This window comes from Diabrotica undecimpunctata, chromosome 3, assembly GCF_040954645.1.
Source record: "Diabrotica undecimpunctata isolate CICGRU chromosome 3, icDiaUnde3, whole genome shotgun sequence".
In the NCBI taxonomy this organism is placed as follows: Eukaryota; Metazoa; Arthropoda; class Insecta; order Coleoptera; family Chrysomelidae; genus Diabrotica; species Diabrotica undecimpunctata.
Genome location: NC_092805.1, coordinates 94,883,635 through 94,907,396, shown reverse-complemented (window position 1 = coordinate 94,907,396; position 23,762 = coordinate 94,883,635). Strand labels below are relative to the sequence as shown.

The 23,762-nt window shown below is 32.6% G+C and overlaps 1 protein-coding gene across 2 annotated transcripts in view; it reads right to left on the bottom strand.

Annotated features, from left to right (window-relative positions):
* Nucleotides 1-19,557, bottom strand: part of LOC140437069 (uncharacterized) — a 42,132-nt gene extending 22,575 nt beyond the window's left edge. The window contains exons 1-3 of one of the 2 annotated variants that reach the window (XM_072526321.1): nucleotides 18,498-19,557; nucleotides 9,948-10,300; nucleotides 6,272-6,465 (exon numbers count right to left, since the gene is read on the bottom strand). In XM_072526321.1, the coding sequence (XP_072382422.1) occupies nucleotides 6,272-6,465; nucleotides 9,948-10,300; nucleotides 18,498-18,938 (988 nt within the window). In that variant the 5' untranslated portion in view covers nucleotides 18,939-19,557. The remainder of the gene's footprint in view (nucleotides 1-6,271; nucleotides 6,466-9,947; nucleotides 10,301-18,497) is intronic. The other variant, XM_072526320.1, reaches the window with a different exon arrangement.
* Nucleotides 19,558-23,762: the final 4,205 nt, after the last annotated feature.

Here is a 23,762-nt window from a genome sequence, read left to right as displayed (position 1 = left end):
AGAAGATTCGCGCCCGCGATTTAAATGTTACGTTCGTCTATATAAATTATGTATTATTAGTTAAATAAATTGTTATAAATTATCGTGCTTTTTAATAAATTAAAATAAGAACATTAAATTAGAATTAACTCACAACACCTTGTATAACCACTCGAATAAACTCACATTTTTCTTTTCTTAGTATGTGACCAAAGTAGCTTAATTTTCTCTCTTTATAGTGTTGAGTATTTCTTTTTCTTTTTTCATCTTAATATTTCCGTGTTTGTTACGTGTTGTGTCCATGATATTTTCCACATTCTTCGATAACACCATGTCTCAAAGCTGGCAAGTCTTCTTTTAGTTGCATCCGTAACTGTCCAGGCTTCAACTCCATATAAAAGGGTAGATAATACGTAGCATCTTAAGACTCTAGTTCTAATTTATATTTCCCGTTTTCCATTGCATAATACTGCTTTCATCTTATTATCTTATTGAAAAGGCCTCTGGCTATCTTAATGTGTCGTTTTATTTCAACGCTGCGGTCCCATTGTTCGTTTAGCTCACATCCCAAGTAATTGTATCTGGGTACTTTCTTTAAAGCTTTTCCTTTAACGTAGATTGTTTCGTCTTCAATCTTGTTCTTACTGACAATCATGATCAGTCTTACGCATGTCTTATAGATTCTGACTTCACTCTTGGTGGTCATATATTTATTTCTAAAAAATATGTCTCCAAAAGATATCTTGATATTAGTGATAGTACGAGATCCCACTGCAAGATCACTACATTCATAAGGTAGTTAATCAAACTCACATTTTTACATATGTTTAAGAATAGGAGTATACATTAATTTACCAGTCAAAAAGTGGCCCCAAATAGGTGCAATTCAATTAATGGTAATTCATTTTTTAACCAAAATTTCGTTCATTAATTTTTTAAATAAAATACGTTGCTCATGACGTATATGCTGTTGTTTATATCAAACTAACTATATTTTTGATGTTGATATAAGGTTGCCTGAAAAAAAGTGGTCGCAAATTAGCGTTGCCAGCTGTTAAAAATGCGAGGTATCAAATATAAAATAAAAGAAAGCTAGTGCGCAACGCCACTGGTTTGACATAACTAGTGTAAGTTGTGTGAGTTTTAAAGCATGTGTCGATAGTGTTAATAATATACATATTATCACTTGCCAAATCAGTGTCGTTACGAGCTAACTCTACTTTACTTTATCTTTGATACACCGCGTTTTTACGCGAACAGCTGGCAGCCCTAATTTGCGACTATTTTTTACCTGTTTAGAGATATTTGACCTCTAAAAATCATAGGAACAAGCTGCATTATACTGAGAATGTCAATTTTGGGACACAATCTTCCTCCACAAAGTGTTGTAGTAATAGATAATGCACATTACTATAATAAACAAACTGATAAGGCACCAACATCAACGTGAACGAAAGAATTGATAAAGAAATGGTTAGGGGCCAGAAATATTCCAATAAACAATAGTATGCTAAAGGCGGAACTGTACGATTTAGTAAAAATGCATAAACCAGTATATTATGTTCCTTATGCAATAGACGAGATCGCAATAAAATATGGACATAACATTTTAAAATTACCTCCATATCACCCAGATGTTAATCCAATTGAGGTGGTCTGGGTCTGCTCAATAATGTAAGAGTTATGCGAACAATTATTTGCCACTTTCCCTCCTACTAAGTGGCAAAGTCAACTTTGGTTCAACCAGCAATAATGGAAAATAATATGGATACATTTGTCATCACTTTAAGATACAGATGATGAAGAATCAGATACCGAGGATCTCTGACTCACCATGAGTAAAAAAAAATCTAATTTATTTTATAACATTTTACTGCTCTCTTGTGTCAAACAAGTTTTAATGACTTTTATTTATTTTTTTTGTGACGTATAATGTAGATTCACCAAATAATCAAAGTTATGCCTTTGCAGGAACATATTGTTATCAGAAAAATAAGGTTCCATCCACACATATAATTGAAAAATGATTCATGTAATCTAAATACTCTAATTGATAAAGAAATATGTACTACGGCCTGCGATGTCTGTGAAGATTGTATTACCATAAAATTCATACTTGTCATCATATATTACATTTTTGTTGATAGCGGGAATTACATTTTTTATTTAAATGGTCAATCGGCAAAAATGTTATTTAAAAAATGCAATCTCAGCGCTTAACTTATTGTTGTTATACGATATATTTAGTATCAGCTATTTGTCTGTGTGCCTTTGAATGTGTGACTGTTATATTAAAAAGAATTTAAAACAGTCACATGATAGTAAAAATCATATAATTATTGCCTTATTTAAATATTTATTTTGAAACGTTAAACACTTAGCAGTAAACACTAAACTCTTAGTCGTATTGTAATGACATCATAATTATCTATAATGTGGTGAATATTATATTTTAATCAAATCATTTTTGTTTTCCTTCTATGTTGAACTTTTTACCAACAATAGTTTTTTTTTGTAAAATGTAAGATAAGCTTTTTCTTCATTTGTATAAAAATTTTTGGGACACACTGTATATCATACCTCGCCAAAAATCATTTCCTTACCCATTTAGTCATTAAATTTTTGTCAATTATTTGAAACTCATTTTTTTTAGATATCATACTAAAAATACCCAATATTACTGTGATCATCCACATATTGACAACATTGTACAATTCAAGCGTTTTCGAGTGTTTTTTACAATGTTTGTAATGTTCGAGTAAATTCCATCCTTTTATGACCGAATACTTTCTCTCTCTGCGTACTATAGTCAGAATCCAGAAATCTAGGCAGTAAATTCTTGGAAGTAATAGTGATGGTTCATTGCTATTGTAGGTCTTCCAATGGCGTACGAAAAATATTATAAGAAGTTACGACAAAGCTACTTGTATCAAATAAATATGTACCTACTTATAATTATGTTAATTTTAATGTGATTATTGTTGACATTTGGGTTATTATATATATTAATATAATATACATGGTGTTTGGTAACGAATGGCCATAGCTTAATCTTAGATTCCTGAAATTAAAATAGGCCGATTTAAACTAACTTACTTTAGTACGAAAGTTGATAATAACCAAAATACAGGGGGTCAAAGTTAAACTTTTATTTTTAAATATTTCGTGATAGGCATGGGATAATAACACGAAATTTGGTAAGCTGGAGTTTTTTGGGACGAGAAATCAAAATTCGCCACTAAAAATGATGAAGGATGCCACATACATCTTTCAGTGCTCGTTTAATAGGTTCAATTTTTTTTATCTCCCACTCGATATACTTTTAGAATCAAAACTTTTATTCTCTTAATATTTTTACTTAGAAAATATATACTACATCGCTGTACAACCCATTACTTTTTATTATTGTTTTATAAATTTGAATTAATTACAATAAATAATAATTTTAGTTTAGAAGGTAATAGTTACACCTCCCTAAAACTACGATAGTCGGTGAAAGTCGGCTACTTAGGTATTCAGTTGTTTTGCTATCGAAGTAAACAGTCGTGTGATGACGATGAGTAGAATACTATTTTGATGACGTCACGTTGCCCAGCAACCGTCGATTCTATTCGTCGTTGCTACGCAACGTGACGTCAGCAAAATAGTATTCTACCCATCGTGGCCCCACCGCAGGACATGACTCACATATCGATTAGATTATCTAAGCAGTGAACACTTATTTTACTGTTGTGAGTAATATGGAAAGTGAAAGCACTAAAAGTAAACGACGTCCAAATTTTTCGATGGGAGAAAAAACTATTATATTCAATGTGTATTGTGGACTCCGTGAAAGGAATAAAAGTATGTCGGTCAACGATGTAGTTACCCTGTGTAGTGATTTGACTAAAGTTTCGACGAGAAGTGTATACAGAATTGTAAACAATTTTAAACAAAGTGAAGGCAAATTGAATGATGGACCTGTTGAAACCATTGAAACCAGAGGTAGAAAACGCATTCAGCTTGAAGATCATACCAAATATGCTATTCGGAGGAAATTCCATGCTTTCTTTTTTCGGAACGAAATCCCAACCTTAAAGAAAGTTGAAGTTGAAATAAATTCCGATAATTCAATACCCAAAATATCACGACGTGTTTTATTGCAAACATTAGAACAAATGAACATTAAATATATAAAAAGAAGCAGAAATAGTGTTCTTTTAGAAAAAGATGAAATTGTTTTGTGGCGGAGAAATTACTTACAAAAAATCCGAGAGTATCATCGTGAAGGACGAAAAGTATACTATTTAGATGAAACTTGGCTAAATCAAGGTCATACTTTCTCAAAGGTGTGGCAAGATTTGGAAATTAAAAGTCGTCGACAAGCCTTCATTGAAGAGCTTTCATTAGGATTAAAAACACCAGCGGGTAAAGGACGGAGACTCATAATAACACATATAGGCAGCGATTCGGGTTTTTTGGACAACGGCTTGTTACTATTCAAATCCAAGAAAATGAACCGAAAAAGGAAATGGACGCTCAAAGATTCGAAGGTTGGTTTTCAAATATTCTACCAAGCCTTGAAGCAAATTCTGTCGTTGTTATGGACAATGCGTCATACCACAGTCGACGGTTGGAGCCATCACCAACGACTGCCTGGCGAAAAGGTGAAATAATCAACTGGCTCTCTCAAAAAAATATACCATTCAATGACAACATGATGAAAGTACAAATATTAAACCTCGCGAGGATACACATACCCGTTTTCAAGAAATATGCAGTCGATGAAATGGCTCGTGCAAACAACATAATTGTACATCGCCTCCCTTCTTATCATTGTGAGCTGAAACCTATCGAGCTTATATGGGCTCAAATAAAAAACCAAGTGGCAAGGGAAAACTTGAGTTTTAAAATGGAGGAGGTGAAGTACTTGTTAGCTACTGCCATACAAAATGTCACACCTGAGTCTTGGAAAAATTGTATAAGACCCACTATAAAAGAAGAAGATAGAATGAGGAACTTAGACACAAGAGTGAACATTTCGGTTGAACCATTAATTATCAATGTAAATAATAGTGATCGCGATATCTCTTCATCAGCCGACGAGTCGTCTTCATACGATGATTAATATTTTAACTTCCTGTGGAGGTCGAACCATTTTATTAAGATTACTTTCGTATGTAAGTAAGTTTGTTTTGTTAACCTAGTTTTCAAACTAAAATACATTTTGTACCAATATACTTTGCTCTTAAAAAAAATGAATACTTCTTATATATATATATATATATATATATATATATATATATATATATATATATATATATATATATATATATATATATATATATATATATATATTAGGTATATTCGATTCGATTTATTTTATTTATGTATAATATATATGTGTGAGTGTTTATATGTTCACTAAAAGTAAAAGTTCACTTCATGTAGTCGGCAAGTTCAGGATTGGTATAAGTAATGGCAATGAAAAGAAACCTTTCATTGAAATAACAGCAGGGTAAATCTCTCTACCTGCCTTTTTGATAATTAATTTTTGTAACAAACAAAAAATGTCATTAAAAAAAATTATAGTTTGTCATTAAATGTCATAGCAAGTTTCTTTGTCTCGTATGTTTTGTACAAAATTATGGAATTTGAAAGTAAGTGTTTTTTTTTTGTGATAAGAAGTATACACTTCAAAGTTAAATATGTCTCATGTCATATTATATTAAGATTAATTTTTAAAAGTCACTGCAACAGTGTGAACGATACGCTGCTGAATGCTAAGCTAGAAAGTCAATGAGCAATTTATCTCTCTCTATATTATGACAACGTTGATCTACTATTCCTTTCTACCGGTCCTAGAATGCGATGTTGTCATGTATGACTTTTACAAAGAATATTATCGTACTTTAGATGTTTTCTATATATAAGTATTGTATATAAATATAATATTATACATAAATATTGATGTTACTAAATACATTTTATTATATACCTTAATAAATACAATTAATATGATAATTTTGCTGCATGTCAATGATTAAATGATAAATTGCTAGACTATCATTACAAACTGGCAACGATGTTGTTGGTTTATCGCATTCACAGTTCGGAGAATTTACTGCCTACAAATTTGATTCTCAAGTATAGAAGCTCCGCATTTCACAAGATTCCTGTTCTACAGTGACTGGTGTGCACAAAGTCACGGCGGTGAGGGATCGGTGCCGCTCGTGATGCGTAATTGTTCTTTATTTTTTGGACGACCCTCGAACATGACATGATAAAATATTTTTTTTTCTTATAAACTTACCGCTTTCACATATATAAATTGGTGGGACCATGAATTCTATGCAAACAGGACATACCAATTCTGCAAGAAGATTTTCATCAAGAGTATTATTTACTATTTGCTTTAAAGCTTTTGATTTTGGAATCCTACATTTAACACCGCATGCTTCCGAAATTTGATTAATAACTTTTTTCTGTTTCATGGCAATACTGAATCTAAAATCAAAATAGTTTATTAGCTTAGATATTGGTAAATTAATATTAACCTCAATAGAAATCAAACCACAATAGTTATTATATTATAAATGCACGGTACGATCTATATTCACAACTTTTATATAGGTTAACAATTGTTACAACTTCTAGTATAGTCGCCTCATAGTTCGGTGAGACTGTGTAAAAATATATCTGTAATAAAGCAGGCAATAAAAATTTTAATACTCTACCAAGAGTAGTTATTAACTGCAAAATTATCAATGACTGAGTTGTATAATAATATTGTTACGAACATGCTTTCGGCATAGTCCATATAACGGTTGCAAAAATGCATCAAGAACATTCGCGATGCATCGAGTGAGAGAAAGAACAACAGGTCACGTAGGCGAATTAGAGGTGAGACAACTCCTGAATATTCTCGAACTTAATACTTTTGGTATATATATGACGTGATGTTAGAAGTTTTTTAGTTGTTAAGATACTACCGAACTGTAAACTTATAAATAAATATATTTATATAAATTCGAACCGCTCGTTTTATTTAATCTAGCTACAATATAAAGTTTTAATATTCTCATCGATATTTACATTTAGATGTGCCTTGTAAAATGTATGAAAATATGGGCAGTCACCCAGTTGACGTTTTCATCGAACTGTTGATCAGTCTACGTGGACCAAGAGACAATCAAGACATCCCTATTATGACAAATCATATGCGTTATCTTTTATCGGCAGACTTATGCATCCTTCGGGTAAGATATAACAATATTTGCCTGAGCGACCGAAACCATAAAATATCAGGAAAAATCACGTTTCGCCCCATCTAGTGTTTTGCACTTGGGTAGGTAGGTATAATATTTTATTTTTAAACCAGCGAAAACAGATTTTGCGAAACAAGAATATTTTTAGTATAATCATAACTACTGCAGCGTTCAGTAAATTCAAATAGTGAACTGCAATTGACTTTGGTTGTGACTTCGTCAGTGTTGTTTCTAAACTTCTTTTACCATTTTACGAATATACTCTTAAAATGTGGCGTCCGTGGTGTGATAATAATTCTGCAGCTGAAGAGTCAGCGGAACCCTCTAATCAATTGGAAGATTTACAAAGCTGTGTAGTAAAACGTAAACGACATTTTTAATACCTCTCTGATGATGCCAAACGTATGCTGAAACATGTTTACATCTTCTTCTAGACAGAGGAGAAAGGATTGTGGCAAATAGAACCGCACTTAACTGAACCTATAACCAGAACAATATACAAAAGTATGCGGCTAATATTTTTCCAACTATTGAAAGCCTTCGAAGTGAATTGGTTCGAAAAGACATTCATGTCAAGGTTATGTTCAGCAACAACATTTCGATTATCTCTTAAAGAAAATATTTTTAAGTACAAAATTTAGACAAGCGGCAGACACTAATAGAAAGTACTAGAATAATTTCTTTAAGAAACAATTATATCAGACAGATAACTGAGTATCAAAAAATGAAACGAAATATTGTTTATTTAGATGAGACCTGGTATGATACTTATGACACCGTGAAAAAAAGTTGGACGAATAATAACAAAAAGTGTTTTAATTCAGTACCGCCTAATAAAGGACAGATAATTATATTTTACACTGCGGTGGAGAAAATGGATGGATCGACGATGTATTATTAATAACTGCAAAAAAATTAAAGACGCCTCTCTAGATTATCATGAGGATATGGAAAGTGAAATTCTTGAATCATGGTTTAAAAATCTCTTCTTCCGAAATTACCATAACATAGTGTGATTCTCATGGACAACGCAACATATCATTCAAGATTAATGAGAAAAATTCGAAATATTACTTGGAACAAATTAGAAATTCAGGAATTTTTATTTGAGGCATCATATAGTGAAAAGCAATTGTTGGAGGTTGCTCATAGTAGACAGTACCAGAAGGAAAATGTTGTTGATAATTATTGTGTTAGTAGTAATGGACATACCGTGCTTAGACTTCTTTATAATTGAACCCAATAGAGTTAATATGGGCTCAACTTAAAAGATATAAGGAGAAGAAAAGTGGCTCCTAAATTTTCGTCTACTGTTCTCCATTTAATTAGAAGATAAGTCACAAAGATCACAGCAACCAACTGAAAAACTGTAATCAAACAAGTAATCGGAGTGGAAAATTACTACGTTACATATTTACCAGCATTAACCAAATTAACTATAAATTTAGAAGATATGACTGATACTAGTGATAACAGTGACTCTGAGTAGATTAGTAAGTACATACTTAAGTCGAACTAGGTGTTAGTTGAAACCATTATTTTTATTGTAATTGTAGATATTCTCGTTTTGCTCATATATCTTTGAAATAGGGTACAAATACACTTTTTGATAGGACAAAAAGGTCAAAGTATTTAATATAAAATAGTCGAAGTACAGGTTATTTTATTATAAAATACCTGCTAGATATATGAAAAAAGATGTTAATAAAAGCTTAAGACTTCTTACCCATTTTACACTTAATGAGGTATTAAGTCTTTTCTAACATGGTGTCAAAAACCAAAGTTGTGGTTCTTTAATAGAACCACATAGTTCTGTATATGATTTAAAAAAGGAATTCTCTATTTTTTCGTGATTAAAATAACATAAAGTTATCAGGGATAAAATAGGAAGTTTCAACACTTATGAGCAGTTGTGTTATAAAACGTGCATGAATTCCAGAATTTAAAGACTATTGGAGCCCTTGGAATTGCCTGGTCCTCAAAGAATTTGTACAGAACATTTGAAAATAACGATGATACATATCAAGCATGTGATTTCTCCATTAATCCATAGATATAAAATGTAAATAAACAAATAAAAGCACTAAAAATAAGTAAATCAACTTAAATAATCTTATCTAATAACATTTACACATCTGATGCAAGAGTACAAAAATGCTTTGGCAATAGTCGCATCTGGTGTACTAGACCGTGTTAACTTTCAATTCACTCACTGTTGATTGACAACTGAAGATTCAAGATTCCAAACACTCACTTAAATCAGGATTACATGAAGTTACTGGTCTTACACCATACATGAGTGATATCAGGTTAACCCTTTTCTTGACAATGTAACATTTTCATATTAGACCCTAGGTGAGTTATTATTACCGATTTCTGAGAACATAATTTATGGTACTTTATTTAGTATAATTTAGAATAAGTGATTTATGCAAGGCAGGAATAAATCATGACAAAATGTTTCAATTCACTTAAACATTTCAAAATCAACAAGTCTGATAAATTTCAATTTAACCTTGTCACGATAACATTTTGTTTGAGTTAAGTTAAAAAAAAAACAAGAAGATAAATACAATACGACAAAGATCAGTGAATAAAATCCTATAAAAAAAACAATAAAATAGCTCAAATGCTATTATTTACTTGTACCCTTATCACTTAAAGTAAGTTGTTGATAAGTATGTTTCAATAATAAAAAACACTTGATTTTTACAAACTTACTTAGCTGAAAGAGGTTTCCTGGCTTTACTTTGGCTAATCATTGGTTTTATAATGTCTAAATTAATATCCAAGAGTTTTTCTTTATTTGATAGAATAGCTTGAAAATAACCAAATGGTTCAAGTCTACCTTTTCTTAAAAGTATGGAATTTGCATCATTTCCCGCATTCAGTTCTAACTGATACCTATAAAATTGGCTCTCCATGTCACTTCCAATGAGAAATACACAGGATTTATAATTTTTAGCATCTATTTTTATAAAGACTATAGCTGCTAGTTTTTTATTTACATGTGTGAAATACATTCTGTTCTCGTCAGGAATTTCTTCAAAGTATGGTGGATCAATTATCCAATCCTAAAATATACAAAAATATTATGCAGTCTGAAAACGAAAAAGGTAGAATTACCCAAAATATTTAAGGTTGATCTTCACCCTCGATTAATTTGTTTCTGATCCTAGAGATGGCTCTACTGCGGCATACTACTGTGGTAATTTTTTTAACTTAATCGTAGATTTCTACATGATGACTCTGTAATATTTTCAAACCCTAATATAAATTACAGTTTTCTATCATTATATCCAATGGCTGAGTTGCCAAGTTGTGTAGACAGTAATTTTATCAAATACCTAGTAGACCAAATAAGCAAAGATATCTTTAACAACATCTTTATGTATAATATTTTACTGCTCCGCTGTGTCAATCGGAATATTAAAGTTACGCATTTGCAAGAACATAATCCACACATATCATTGAAACATGACACATATTTATTATGTAAACATTTTTATCGACAAAGAGGTACTTAGCGGCGCTATCTGTGAATATCGTATTACCATTAAATTTATACATGCAATCATATATATTAGATTTTCGTTGATAGTTAAAAATTAAAGTATCTGGTATTATTAAATATTTTAGTGGGATTTATATGAAAAATGGTCAATCGTCAAAAATGTTACTTAAAACATGCGAACATGTCTTTCTTTTGGTCTGTTTATTACTGGTTTCAGGTTTGTTATCTTCCTTATTAGTGCATCTTTTTCTCTTCTTTGTATGTGTCCAAACCATCTCAGTCTGTGTGGATTAATAAATTTCACTATGTCTTCACCTTCGGTTATATTTCTATTTCTTATTTCATGCTTCATTAGTCTTCTATATTCTCCTTGATCGGGCTTTATTGGGCTGTTTATTCTTATCATTTTGCTTTTAATAATTCTTACTTTTTCTTTATATTTTACTTTTTATTTATATTTTTATTTTCTTTATATCTATTTTCGTAAGACATATTACTTTCGCTACGTATGCTATCACTGGTCTAATTGCTGCTCTATATATTTTTGTCTTTGTTTTTTGCTGTTTTTTATCTTTAAGTAGTGAATGATATTTCCAAAACCCGATGTTCTTCTCTCACCTTGTGTGCGTGGTAGTGTCATGCTTTGGATGTACGATTTGGGGTAGTTGATGCCTATTTAGTTATCACGGTTCTATTTGGTCTAATTAGTTCTTCAGTTTCCGTATTCGACCATTTTATAAAGCCAAATGAGTATGTGAAAAGTGGTATTGCGTATGTGTTTATTGCTTTTACTATGTGCTTGGAATTAAGTTTGCTTTTGAGTGTTAGTATCCCAGATTTAGTCATACGGCTCACACTCCATCTAAGGGGAAAATTCATTCATCCCAGATACCTACGGTATCAAAAGGATTGAGCTCTGGTGGGACTCTTTCCGTGTTATCGAGCCCTAGGTGGCTTGGTATGTTGGAGTATCTCCCAAAAATTTTCGTACACATCTGGACGTTGAGAGTACTACAGCTTTCTGCATAGTCTTGTAAAGATGTTCATTCAGACCTAGCTTTTTTATGTTTTCTAGGAGTTTCTTTGGAATTACTCCAGTAGTAGAGAGAATAATAGGTATTGTCTGGGTACTTTCCATTCTCCACTGTCTTTGTATTTGAATTTCCAGATCCCTGTACTTGGCGATTTTTTCGTTCTGTTTAACACGAAGATTATTGTTGTTGGGTATCGCCACATCAATTAATGTTGTTTGTCTCTTTAGTTTATTAACTAGTATGAGATCTGGTCTATTATGTGCCACTGTTTGTTCTGTGAGCACAGTGCGGTCCCAGTATAGCTTGTAGTTGTCATTGTCAAGTATACTCTCAGGAACGTATTGATAATATGGAAGATGGTTTGTTTGAAGAAGTCCCAGTTTGATAGCTATCTCTTGATGAATGATCTTTCTTACTGAGTCGTGCCGTTCCTTATATTCAGTTGCAGCAAATGCCTGACAGCCCCGGTAAGATGTTGGATGGTTTCCTGAGCTTAACATCCATGTCGGCATTTGTCATTCTGGACCTGAGGGTTTTGACGATATATTTCAGGTAATTTTTGGTTTGTATAACCTGATCCTGAATGGCCAGTAGTGAATCTTCTGTTTCAGGGAACATCTTTCCTGGCGTCAGCAAATAGTTCGACGCTATATTGTCGACATGGTCTTGACTGACCTCATTGGGATGTCGCCCGTGCAGAGGTTCACCCATCAAACAGAGAAAGAAATTGGTATGAACCCTGTGACTGTAAGAGAGATGATCGTGAAGATGACTGGAAGTACGGAGGGATGGAATAGTGTTCACAATTACATCCGAGCAGTCATTAAAAAGAAAGAAGAAGAAGAGAAACACCAACCGAGCCAACGACAGAGATAAGATCTAATTACTATTTTAATGGAAATAAGCCACAATTGAAGGTTAAAATAAGTTTATTGACGTTTGAGTCTTTGATCTTTGATCTTGCACTAATAACTTGTTTATACTCCAACAATTAATAAAAAAAAGAATAGTAGTTGGTACCAAAGTACATCTAGCCTTCATCGACCTAGAAAAGGCGTATGATACAGTTCCAAGACTTAAATTGTGGCAACAACTCGACATTAGTCCATACCTTTTAGGAATAATTACAGAAGTATACAGGGAGAACACTACTTACCTAAAAATCGGAAATAGACTATCAGAGTCAATAAAAGTAACTAAAGGACTAAAACAAGGATGCATAATGTCACACTCACTGTTTAATTTATATATTGAGGCAGCCCTCCATAATTGGAAAAACAACTGCCTGAGAATGGGAATCCCCATAGGAAATGACGTACTGTTCTCCCTGAACTTTGCGGATGACCAAGTCGTCCTAGCTCAAGATTTTTATGATCTAGAATTTATGACAAAGCGTCTATACAGAGAATATGTAAAATGTGGGTTACAAGACAGAATGAAGAAAACAGAATATTTAGTTATCAATTCAGATGCAAGGTTTGAAGTGTTCATCGACGAGGACGTGGAAATCAAACAAGTGGAAAAATTTAAATATTAAGTGCACTCATTGCTAAGAACGGCTTGGGACAAACCGAAATTAAACACCGAATTACTCAGAGACGTAAAATTGTAGGATGTCTGAACTCCTTATGGTGGGATCGCAACATTTCAAAAAGGAACAAAAAAAGAATAGGGCAAACCATGGTTGAATCAGTTCTTTGTTATGGCTCTGAAGTATGGACAATTGTCAATGCAGACCTGAAGAGAAGATTGTTAGCAGTTGAAATGGATTATTTGAGAAGAAGTGCTAGAACATCAAGCCAGGAAAGGAAGACCAACGCTACAGAAACGGTCATTGACAGAATAGAAAAAAAGAGGTTCAAAATGGTTTGGACACCTATTGAGAATGCCTGACGAACGTTGGCCCCAAAAACTTCACAAATGGATGCCCCCCTGGAAGAAGAAAAAGAGGTAGAACTTGACGCTCATGGAATGAAGGAATTAGAAGAGCGATGGAATCGAAAGGTTTGGAGGAGGAGCATGCCCTAAACCGGCAGGATTGGCGGAGAAGAACGGGAATACGGCGATAGCCGTCTCCAAAATGTATTGTATTTACAAGTTGGCTTATTCCCATTAAAATAGTAATTACTTTAAAAGCCACAACAAAATAGTTTCAGAACAATAGATAAGATTTAGATAAGAGAAGTGAGTGTTCCAAAAATGTCTTCACCCCACTTTCGGAGTACGGTACGTGCGACAGTCAAATGCACACAAGTAAGAGAGGGTGGTTTTAGTTGGTAGGCAGGACAATAGATACCTGAATCTTTGGCACTGCTATCTTTAGTACTTTAAATTAAACTCTTTAGTACTTTAAATTAAACAAAAACCCAAATTTTAGGGACTCAAAATGGAGGTAGCATAAAAAAATTTCAAACCCCCCCGCTCAGACAAATTCTGTGTACGATACTGGTTATGCAAGAAACACTATTTTTATAAATACTAAAATAATTAACTAAAAACGCCTAAATAGGTTTTTAAAACTAAATAGGTTTTTTATAGATATATTACTTATAGAGTGTAAATTTTATGATATCCTACTTTCAAAATAAAAGTTGCAGTATCTACTATTCTGTAACTCTATAAGTTTCAGCATGACCGGTTCAAAGTTCAAACCGATAACATTCCTATTAAATTTTGTTGTTATCTGCCAAAGTGTTGTACAAAGTAATCGATATGGCAACCCTGTTAGTGTGACGTTTTGCTTGAAGCGTTTCGAAGCCGAACGTAATGCTATCTATCGATGATAAATACTACCATTGCTTCAGATGGAGCCATCTCCCTACATTACAATTTGAAGGCGGCAGTTCAAGACATAATTCTTGTTTAACGAGATTTTTTATATGTTGTATTTAACTTTTTGTTGCAAATATTTTCCACTTTTACAGTTTTATATATGTTGTTATTAAAAAATTTTTCGGTTTCTTACCGGTAACTTTATTATAAGCCGAAACATATTATTTTTTTCCTATTGGAACAAAACCGTAAATTCAAAAATTTTCAAAAAATTCATAAGTATTTCTTATAATCATATCTTGATGCTGTAAAAAAATTAACAAAATCCTATGTTTGGTTTTCCCGCTTTATACTTGGAAAAAAGTAGTTTTTTTGAGTTTTTTCAAAAACGAAAACATGAAGTTTGCTTAAAAGTTGTCAAAATACTTCTAGTTATCACATATACCTTCTCAAATTTTTTCAAATTTTTTGAATTTACAGTTTGTCTTTTGGGGGGTGCAGATCAACCTTAATGAGATTCCTATAAAAATAGGAATTTGATATAACATTAATAGAATCTACCCTCGAAGTTTAGGATATTAAAATAAGAATATAGTGCACGCGAGTGCCTGCGATTAAAAAATTATAATTTCTGAAGCATTGTTTTTTGTAATAAAGATTTCTGTTCATAATTTAGATTTCTTATTTCTTTGTTGGCTTATTTTTTTTTATATAACCATTAGTCAATATTTTTGTCACCCTGTGAGGGGTGTATTTCATAGCCACCAACAAATATCAATACATTTATATCTTTATGTACCTTTCAAATAAGGGTCTTTTCACTCGAAGCATTCTGGATGGCACTGCTTGGAGACATATTTTGGGTTGGGGGAGGGATTATCCCTCTTCCAAGGGATTCCAAAAACTTAACAATGTTTTTTAAAAAATTGTTTTAATGTTCACATATTTCCAATTCAAGAGAGTTAAACAGGAGAATAGGTCTAATATGGGCAGCTTACGGAAAAATTAGGGACATCTTAAGATCAGATATTCCTATGTGCTTGAAGTTCTAATGTATGGAGCAGAAACATTGACCCTTACCAGGAAAGTAATCAATAAGTGGCACAGAGAGCAATCGACAGCTCAATGTTAAATAGATCCCCCAGAAAAATGAGTTTCAAATCAAATAGAAAAACTGGTGTTATAAATTTAAAAAATACAAGATTGAAATGAAACTGAGCAGGACATCTTGCCAGAGTCAGAAATGGACCAAGAAAATTTTAGAATCGAGATCTAGACATGATGCTTATCATAATCTAGGACCTCCTTCAAAAAGGTGGTCAGATGACATCAAGCGCATCTAGCACAACTGGATTCAAAGTGTTCAAGATCGGATGCAATGGAATTATTTATGGGAGTCCTATGTTCAGCAGTGGAATCAAAATGGCTAATGATGATGGTGATTCTCAGTTAATTTAATTTGACAGTAGTGTGGGATATTCTCATGAAAAGTGGGATACAATTTGATCACCAGAGGGAGTTTTGGTGTACCATGTAGAACATCACTGGCACTGATGTTGGTGGCAAACCCTCTTTCTCCTCTGATGAGTTGGAGATTTGACTTTTCAAAACTGAATATTTTTTAAATTACTGGGAACTGAATTTTTTAAATTTCTTGACTTTCATAACATTTTGTATTGGCATTTCGATTTTCAATCACATATGATTTCAAGCTTGAAAATCCAAACATCAAATCAGATATGTTATTCTAAATATGGTGATTTACTCCCATAATATATAAAAGATTTGATCAATAATATTACAAATTAAAATTTTCACCTTGCCCTCAGAAATCTTCAGTGATAACTCAAGAACTTTCAATTTTGTAGACATCCTGTTGCTGCTGGTGATACTATGTGGAAAAAAACTTAACTGACTTGTGTTAATGGTAGAGCAGCTACAAAAAATATTCCACAAAGGCCTCTTGTGCCAACCTCTTAAGCAAAGGCAAGAATTACAGTTCAGAATCTATAAGTGCTTTTCTGCTATTCATTGATGATTACATTTTCAACACTGTTCTGAAGTAAAAGGGTGGTGTTGATTACAACGTGAATACTGGAAGATTTCTTAGAAGAATTTCAATATGTCTCTGTGTCTGTGGAATTTTAGGACAAAAAACTTTAATTTGAAGAGCTTATAGTCAACTATAGTAGGCTCCCAATTTTTTCAAAAGCTATGCTTCATGATAGATGTTTGCATCATCATTTCTATATTGTTTCAGAAGTTTTGAATAGAGTTATTTTATTTTGTTATTCTAGTTTTATTCTAAATGAAAATATTACCAAAGAATATAGTAAAAATACCAAAACACTCCTCCTGAGCGTGGCTGCATAAACTCAAAGCGTGGCGCCGTGGCGAAAATTTCATAATGAAATATGTAGTAAGGGGGAAGTGGGAAAGGAGTACAAACGGGTAACTTTGCATCTATGCCTAAACAAATTTCGATGTCATTGATTTGCAAACTGTCTTTTTTTTTTGTTTTTTCACAATAAAATCTTTATTTTTAATATATTAAATTGTTAAATTTTTAATTTTAAAATGTATGATATTTACAATATTCAAAGTATTAATTTTTTTAATTGTATAACTTTGAATTAAAAATAGGTTTGTTCCAACACAACGAAAAACTGTCACATAACTTTTTATTATACTTTTTTCTGCCCAGAAATTAACGAAACATTTTTAAAAAATTTCAATTAAAAAAAAGTATTCAATGAAACTTTTTACTAAATTATGAAATTTTCAATTTCGCCGAAACTTCCAAACTTCCATTTCATCCATAATTTTTTAATAACAACAAAAAGCATTCGATTTATTTTTGAAATATTTAACAGTACCTTTCAATGAATAGTATATGTGAAAAGTTTTACACTGTATGGGTACTATTTAATCTTGTTTTAAAATAACAAGTATCTAAAACATAATTTTCACAATGAATGAATATTGGTGAAATTATTACAATATAGTCTTAAACTGATTTATACTTAAGATTTGTACATATTTCAATTAAAAATTTGAATCATAATAATTTTTCTAAAAAGATTAATTTATTAAAAGTTAAAATAATATTATTTTCTCTAAAAAATTTTATAAAACGCAAAAATTTAATCCTATTCTACGACCACGCGGCATCTGCATATAAAAATATCTAAAGTTGCATTTATTGCCCCACTCTTTCATATTTTAGAAGCAATAATAGAGCTGACATGACCGCTCCCTAGTGGTACCACGTGCGTCCCACCCTGACTTTCCTTTGCCGACTTTCAAAAATAACAGTGAACAATTCTTCTATAAGCGCCTATATTCTTTGATATTACTGTCCATAAATAACTTTCCTACAAATACTAGATGCAATTCTGCTTAACTTGTTCACTGCCACCAATTTTCAATTGGTTTTAGCAAGGAGCCAAATCATTTTTTGCATAACAATAGTATTTAACAGCTGCTCTTTTAAGAGTTGTTGGCACTGGCTAATGCACGGTGTTGGCTCATATAAGAGCCAGCAGCAGTGAATGAGTTAATTTATAGCAAATAATCCTTACAAGTTTGGAATTGACTTTTTGTGCATACTTGCAGAATCTAGATATATCTTATAAATGGTTAACCATATTTAAGAAAAGCTGACACTCATACTTAAAACCGAAAACATTCAGATTATGTGGCAATAAAATGTATGCCCAATTATTTGAAAAAACATGGAAATGTAACCACTGATATGTTTTTTTTGTTCTTCTTCAATTTTCTCTGGAAGTTGAAAAAAATAACACAACATTTGTAAGTCAATAGAATTACATGAGAGTAATCCCATTCTAGAGGCAGAAAAGGGAAATTTTCCTACAAATTCAAGAAAAAGGAAAACTGCAATGACTATGCAATATAAGTAATAACTAATATTTATACCAATATACCTACTTTATGATCTTCCTCAATGTGATGCTGAAAATAAGCTGCATTTCCATTCCAAGAACATTCGGGTCCTTTATAAATACCATTGTCATTAGCAGGACAGATTATTGTGGCACTGAAACATCCCAATTCATGGTCAACAACTTTATCCCATGGTAATATTGAAGTGCATCCTTCTTTTTCAAAAGCACATGGGAATGTCATAAACTTTGCCAAATTCTCATATGCAACCTGTCTCCACTTTGTACCTTCAAAATGCGCTACAATATGGAGGCATCGACCACACACCTGTTTTGAGCTATCATCTTCTTCCAAAGTGTAAATAGGGCTTATATTTAAAAGTTTAGAGCAATTACTACAAGTGATTTCCTGTTCTAATTTTTTAGTATTGGTTAGTGAAAACTGTTTGCTTTTGTTTTCTAAATTGTCTACAACTTTGGGTTCCATTGGTTTCACTCACAGCGGTTCACCTACTGTTTAAATTGTACCTAAAATTAAGATAAATTTTCCTCTTCCTATTACTTTTATGATCACTAAATAAACACAAAACACCGCCGGTTTAACCGTTTTTCACTCATATCTAAGCCTTGTTGCCAGACTTATATATTTTTCCTAAATTTTTGAGTATGAGGTTTGCCTCAAAAAAATGTAAGCTTGCTTATTCCTCCTTTCAGTGTTGTCCGAGTTTTATCGTTGATTGAATATCTGAATTCGGATATTCGATCAATGGTTTTATTAAAATCCATAGATGTAGGTAGTAATAACACTAATAATAAACTATAATTCAAGTTCAGTGCACTCGTTGTTCCCTATGTGGGTGGACACAAATAAGGGGGCAAAAAAAAAGTAAAGTGTCACTTGTTTCCCATGATATTTATTATGAAATTTTGTTGAGTGTTTTAAGTAAGATAATCTTCTGGCCGAAAAATAATCATTTTTTACTTATACGAGTTAATATGTATGGGTCCGGGTTGTAAATAATAACAATCACTCTAAAACGTAGGGAAAATAATAACAAAACAAGTACGATAGTCGAGGAACTAACCTAGGTCGAGGAATGGAGTTTTTGTTTTTATCAGCTGATTGTGACGTATCCGCACTGCATAGTTGCCAGCGGCCTGCTCTACAAATTCTGGTTCTGAGCCTACAAATTCGTTTGGGTGCTGAAACGGCGGTTGAGTAGTTACCAGTACCACTAACACAATATTGTTTCTATGGGGTTGACCAATGACCAATGACGTCTTGACGGTCAGTTGGAACAGATAGATCATAAACTGTTATATATTACAATAAAATTTTAGATATTGTTCTGAAGCTATTTTCTTGTGACATTTCAAAGTAATTAATATTTAAAAGGTTAAAGTAAGTTTATTGACGTTTCAATTTCCACTTCGGAAATCGTTCTCAAAACACAAACATAAGTTTTGAGAAATGTTTGTATTTTGAGAACGATTTCCGAAGTGGAAATTGAAACGTCAATAAATTTACTTTAACCTTTAATTGTGGCTTATTCCCATTTAAATTACAAAAACTTTAGATTGAATGCAGAGTTTCGACAAAAATCCACATATATCCTTACGCAAAACTACACAAATACATGATGTAGGTTATTCTTCAGACTTACGTGTTTTACATAAGAATCAATTTAAACCCTACAAAATCCAGTTGTTGCAAGAATTAAATGAAGTTGACTACGACTGAAGACTACATTTTAATGGTGTAATAATAATGACGAGAACTTCAGTAAAAATGTTTTTCCGACGAAGCAATATTTACACTCTGTGGGAATGTAAATCGGGCAAATTTAAAATATTGAAGTGAGGTAAATCTACAGTGGATACGTGAAAACAATACTCAAAGACCACCAGAACTGAATGTATGATCGGAAATAGTAAGTACTCAGTTAATTGGGACATTTTTTATAAAAGGAAATTTAAATAATTATGAACTGCTTTTTAGTAATGAAATTGTATGTGCCCTGAAAAATAAATTTGGAGCCAATTTTAATGAGATGCGGTTTGAAGAAAATAAAGCTCTAGCTTATTTTGGTGTAACTGTTCGACGTTCTTTAGATCAGGTATTTTCCGGATCTTTTCTGGTCCACTCGTTTTTATCCTAAAGATTATTTTTATTTGGCGTACTTTAAAAGTAAAATTTATAAAACTAAACCAGCAAGTGTTGCAAAGCTAAGGCAAAGAATTATCAAAGAATCCATATTGAATTCTTGAAAAACATGAAGAAATGTATTGGATGCATTCTAGCATCGGTTAGGATACTCTAAGCTGGTTTTTGAGTTTTAAAGTGCAAAAACTGACCAAATGCTAAAATGCGCTGACCAATAGGCTTAACTTGGTATGTGTATCGAGACACACAGACATGGAGGGGTACGAACGGGCTGACGCCTAGGCAATACAGGGCTGATCTACTTTGCCTGTGAGACTCAAACCTGTGATTGGAGGGCCCTTTAGTACTAGTCAGGTCTAAGTGTCAGAAGGGCTCACAATTGGGCCCTACTCAGATCTACAATAACCATAACCATACATTCAATAATATCGAAAATGCTGTGTAGTCCAATTTTGGGAGTCGCCTAGTTTGTTTTTGCTATCTTAATACCTATTTGCTATATCCTATGTCGCAAATTAAGATTCGATCTGTTGTTTATTTTGTACTCAGCTAGAGGCCTTCTTTAAGTCAATAAATCAAAACTTGTCTTATAGTAAATTTATTTTTATGCATAGTGACCTATGATATCTGGTTTGTAACTCTGCATTCATTAAGATTGAAGATACTGTCTAGTGCTCGTTTTGTAGTCGCCTTGTTTGTTGTTCTATCTTTTTATAACCTTTATCCCCTCCCCTTTCATTTGTGTATCACATGTTAGAATTGTATCAGTTGTTTATTTCGTTTTCAGACAGAGGCGTTCTTAAAGTCAATAAATCAAAATTTTTTGACTTTAGTAGGTTTTTAGTAGATATATTTTCATCCGTAGTGCCTATATCTCGTATGTAATTGTACGTTCAATAATAACCAAGATACTGTGCAGTGCCTTTTTGGTAGTCGCCTTGTTTGTTTTTATCTTAATATAATTTTATCCCCTCCTTTTTCATTTAATGTACCACATGCTGCAATAGGACCAATAACAACGGAGATCTAACGTAATGCCTCTTTGGCATTGCCAATACGTTTGTTTTCTCCTCAATTGTAGTAGCTACTTTTTTCTTTTTCCGACAAGTCCTTACATGTCACGATTTGTAGAACAGTTCTCGAGCTGTGCCACTTTGCGAACAATTTACGTATTGATGACGGTCGAAAAAATCTGTCGCGTATTTAATGATTTGTTTTCCATCAAAAAGTGTTCAACATCGCTTAAGAAGTTTTTACTTAAAAATAGCCATCTTTTAATAAAAAACTCCATCCTCCGTTTACATATAACGCAACCACAAACACACAACACAACAATTACCATCTTCCAGGTCATAGTCTGGATAATTTCAGATCTGATATTCAAAAAACTTATACATCAAGTGACATTCAAAAACACTCACACGACATACAACACACAAATTCCTAACTACACACAACAAACACATTACACACATTGAAATACACATCAAAACTCATCATTCATAGTCACTCCATAAATCACAGAGTATTACAACCAACTACAAATTTTCTTAGACACCTAAACTTAGGCAACTCTTTAAAATATGACATCAAACAAATAACACACTACAAAAACAACTTTATGTAACAAAACGCTCAAAGGATCTCAACTTAAAACTCATACAAATATCGTTTCGTCGAGTAGTCGAGTTACTAATAGCCGAATATTAATCTTATGCTAAAGGAGATTAATAACCAGTCAGTATGCTTACGCTCATCCCAGTTGTTCCGAGTGTCTATTAATATAGACGGACGCCCGATTTAAACAACAGAGGAACTCAAGGAAGCAGTGGTGAGTATACGGAACTATTAAGATTACTAGAACGGAGAGTACCTTGTATCACTCAATGCAACACACTAATACGATACAAAATACACGATAAACCACATCTCTAACCAAGTTCTGTAGTCAAACCCCACTAATCCTAATCGTTCCGCATATGTTAGAAGACGAAAACAATTTCTTTGCAGTCTACGTGAACAAGTTGAATAAGATAGACTACCTTTATACAACGAATCCCATTAATACCAAAGCTCTGCAGAAAAAACTCAAAGTTTTACCCGGAGCCAAATACCTAACCATCACAAACAAATCCAACCAAAAAACATCAATCCCACTTCGCCGTCCAGTCCCAGAAAACATCACATAAACAAATCTAAACGCACGCATTCCTTAATAATTCAGCAATCAAGATATATATATATATATATATATATATATATATATATATATATATATATATATATATATATATATATATATATATATATATATATATATATATATATATATATATATATATATAAATATATATATATACCGGTTTTTAGGCGCCACTCCCTTCCGGTAGGGATCTATGAAGGAGTATCACTGAGCCGCAAGCCCTTATCTATTGCCATACTGCTCCACCATCCACCATAGACCGATCAGACACCAGCATATTCTAGTCTAAGCCGCAGATTCATTTTAGAATTTTAAACTGCTGCGTTGGTCTTTTTGTTTTCTGTACACCGAGATGGGGATCGAACTCACATCCACTGAAGCACTCGCAGTGAAGCGAATGAGAACCGGCCGCTTGGCTATCTGACCGACATCAACACAGATTCAACCGATTATTTATTTAAAACTCAAAATCTACCCATTTATCAAAATTCAAGTCACATACAGTCACCTCTCCTTACAAATCCGCCACACTTACAACCAAATCCAAAATCAACACATCACCCCTTATACCTTATATTCCATATTACAGTACATTAACATTACAGTTACACACAATACACAACATTGAACCTTTACTCCCAACCTTACAATTAAAAAACACAAAACGAAACACATACAACTCCTACATCAAATTGGATCAAAGATGGATCAAATCCATCTCCTACAACTATCACACACAGCAACAAAAAAAAAACACAAGACAACTCAACAAGACAACAAAGCAAATCAAACGAACTTCTTCCCAATAACATAAAGTCTATTCATTAGACATTACAGCATCCCTCAACACATAACCCTAAACCTTAACCCCTAAATATCCACGAATTCTAGACAAAACTAAGAAGCAAAACAATATCGTGATAATCACTATTGGCCCTATATAT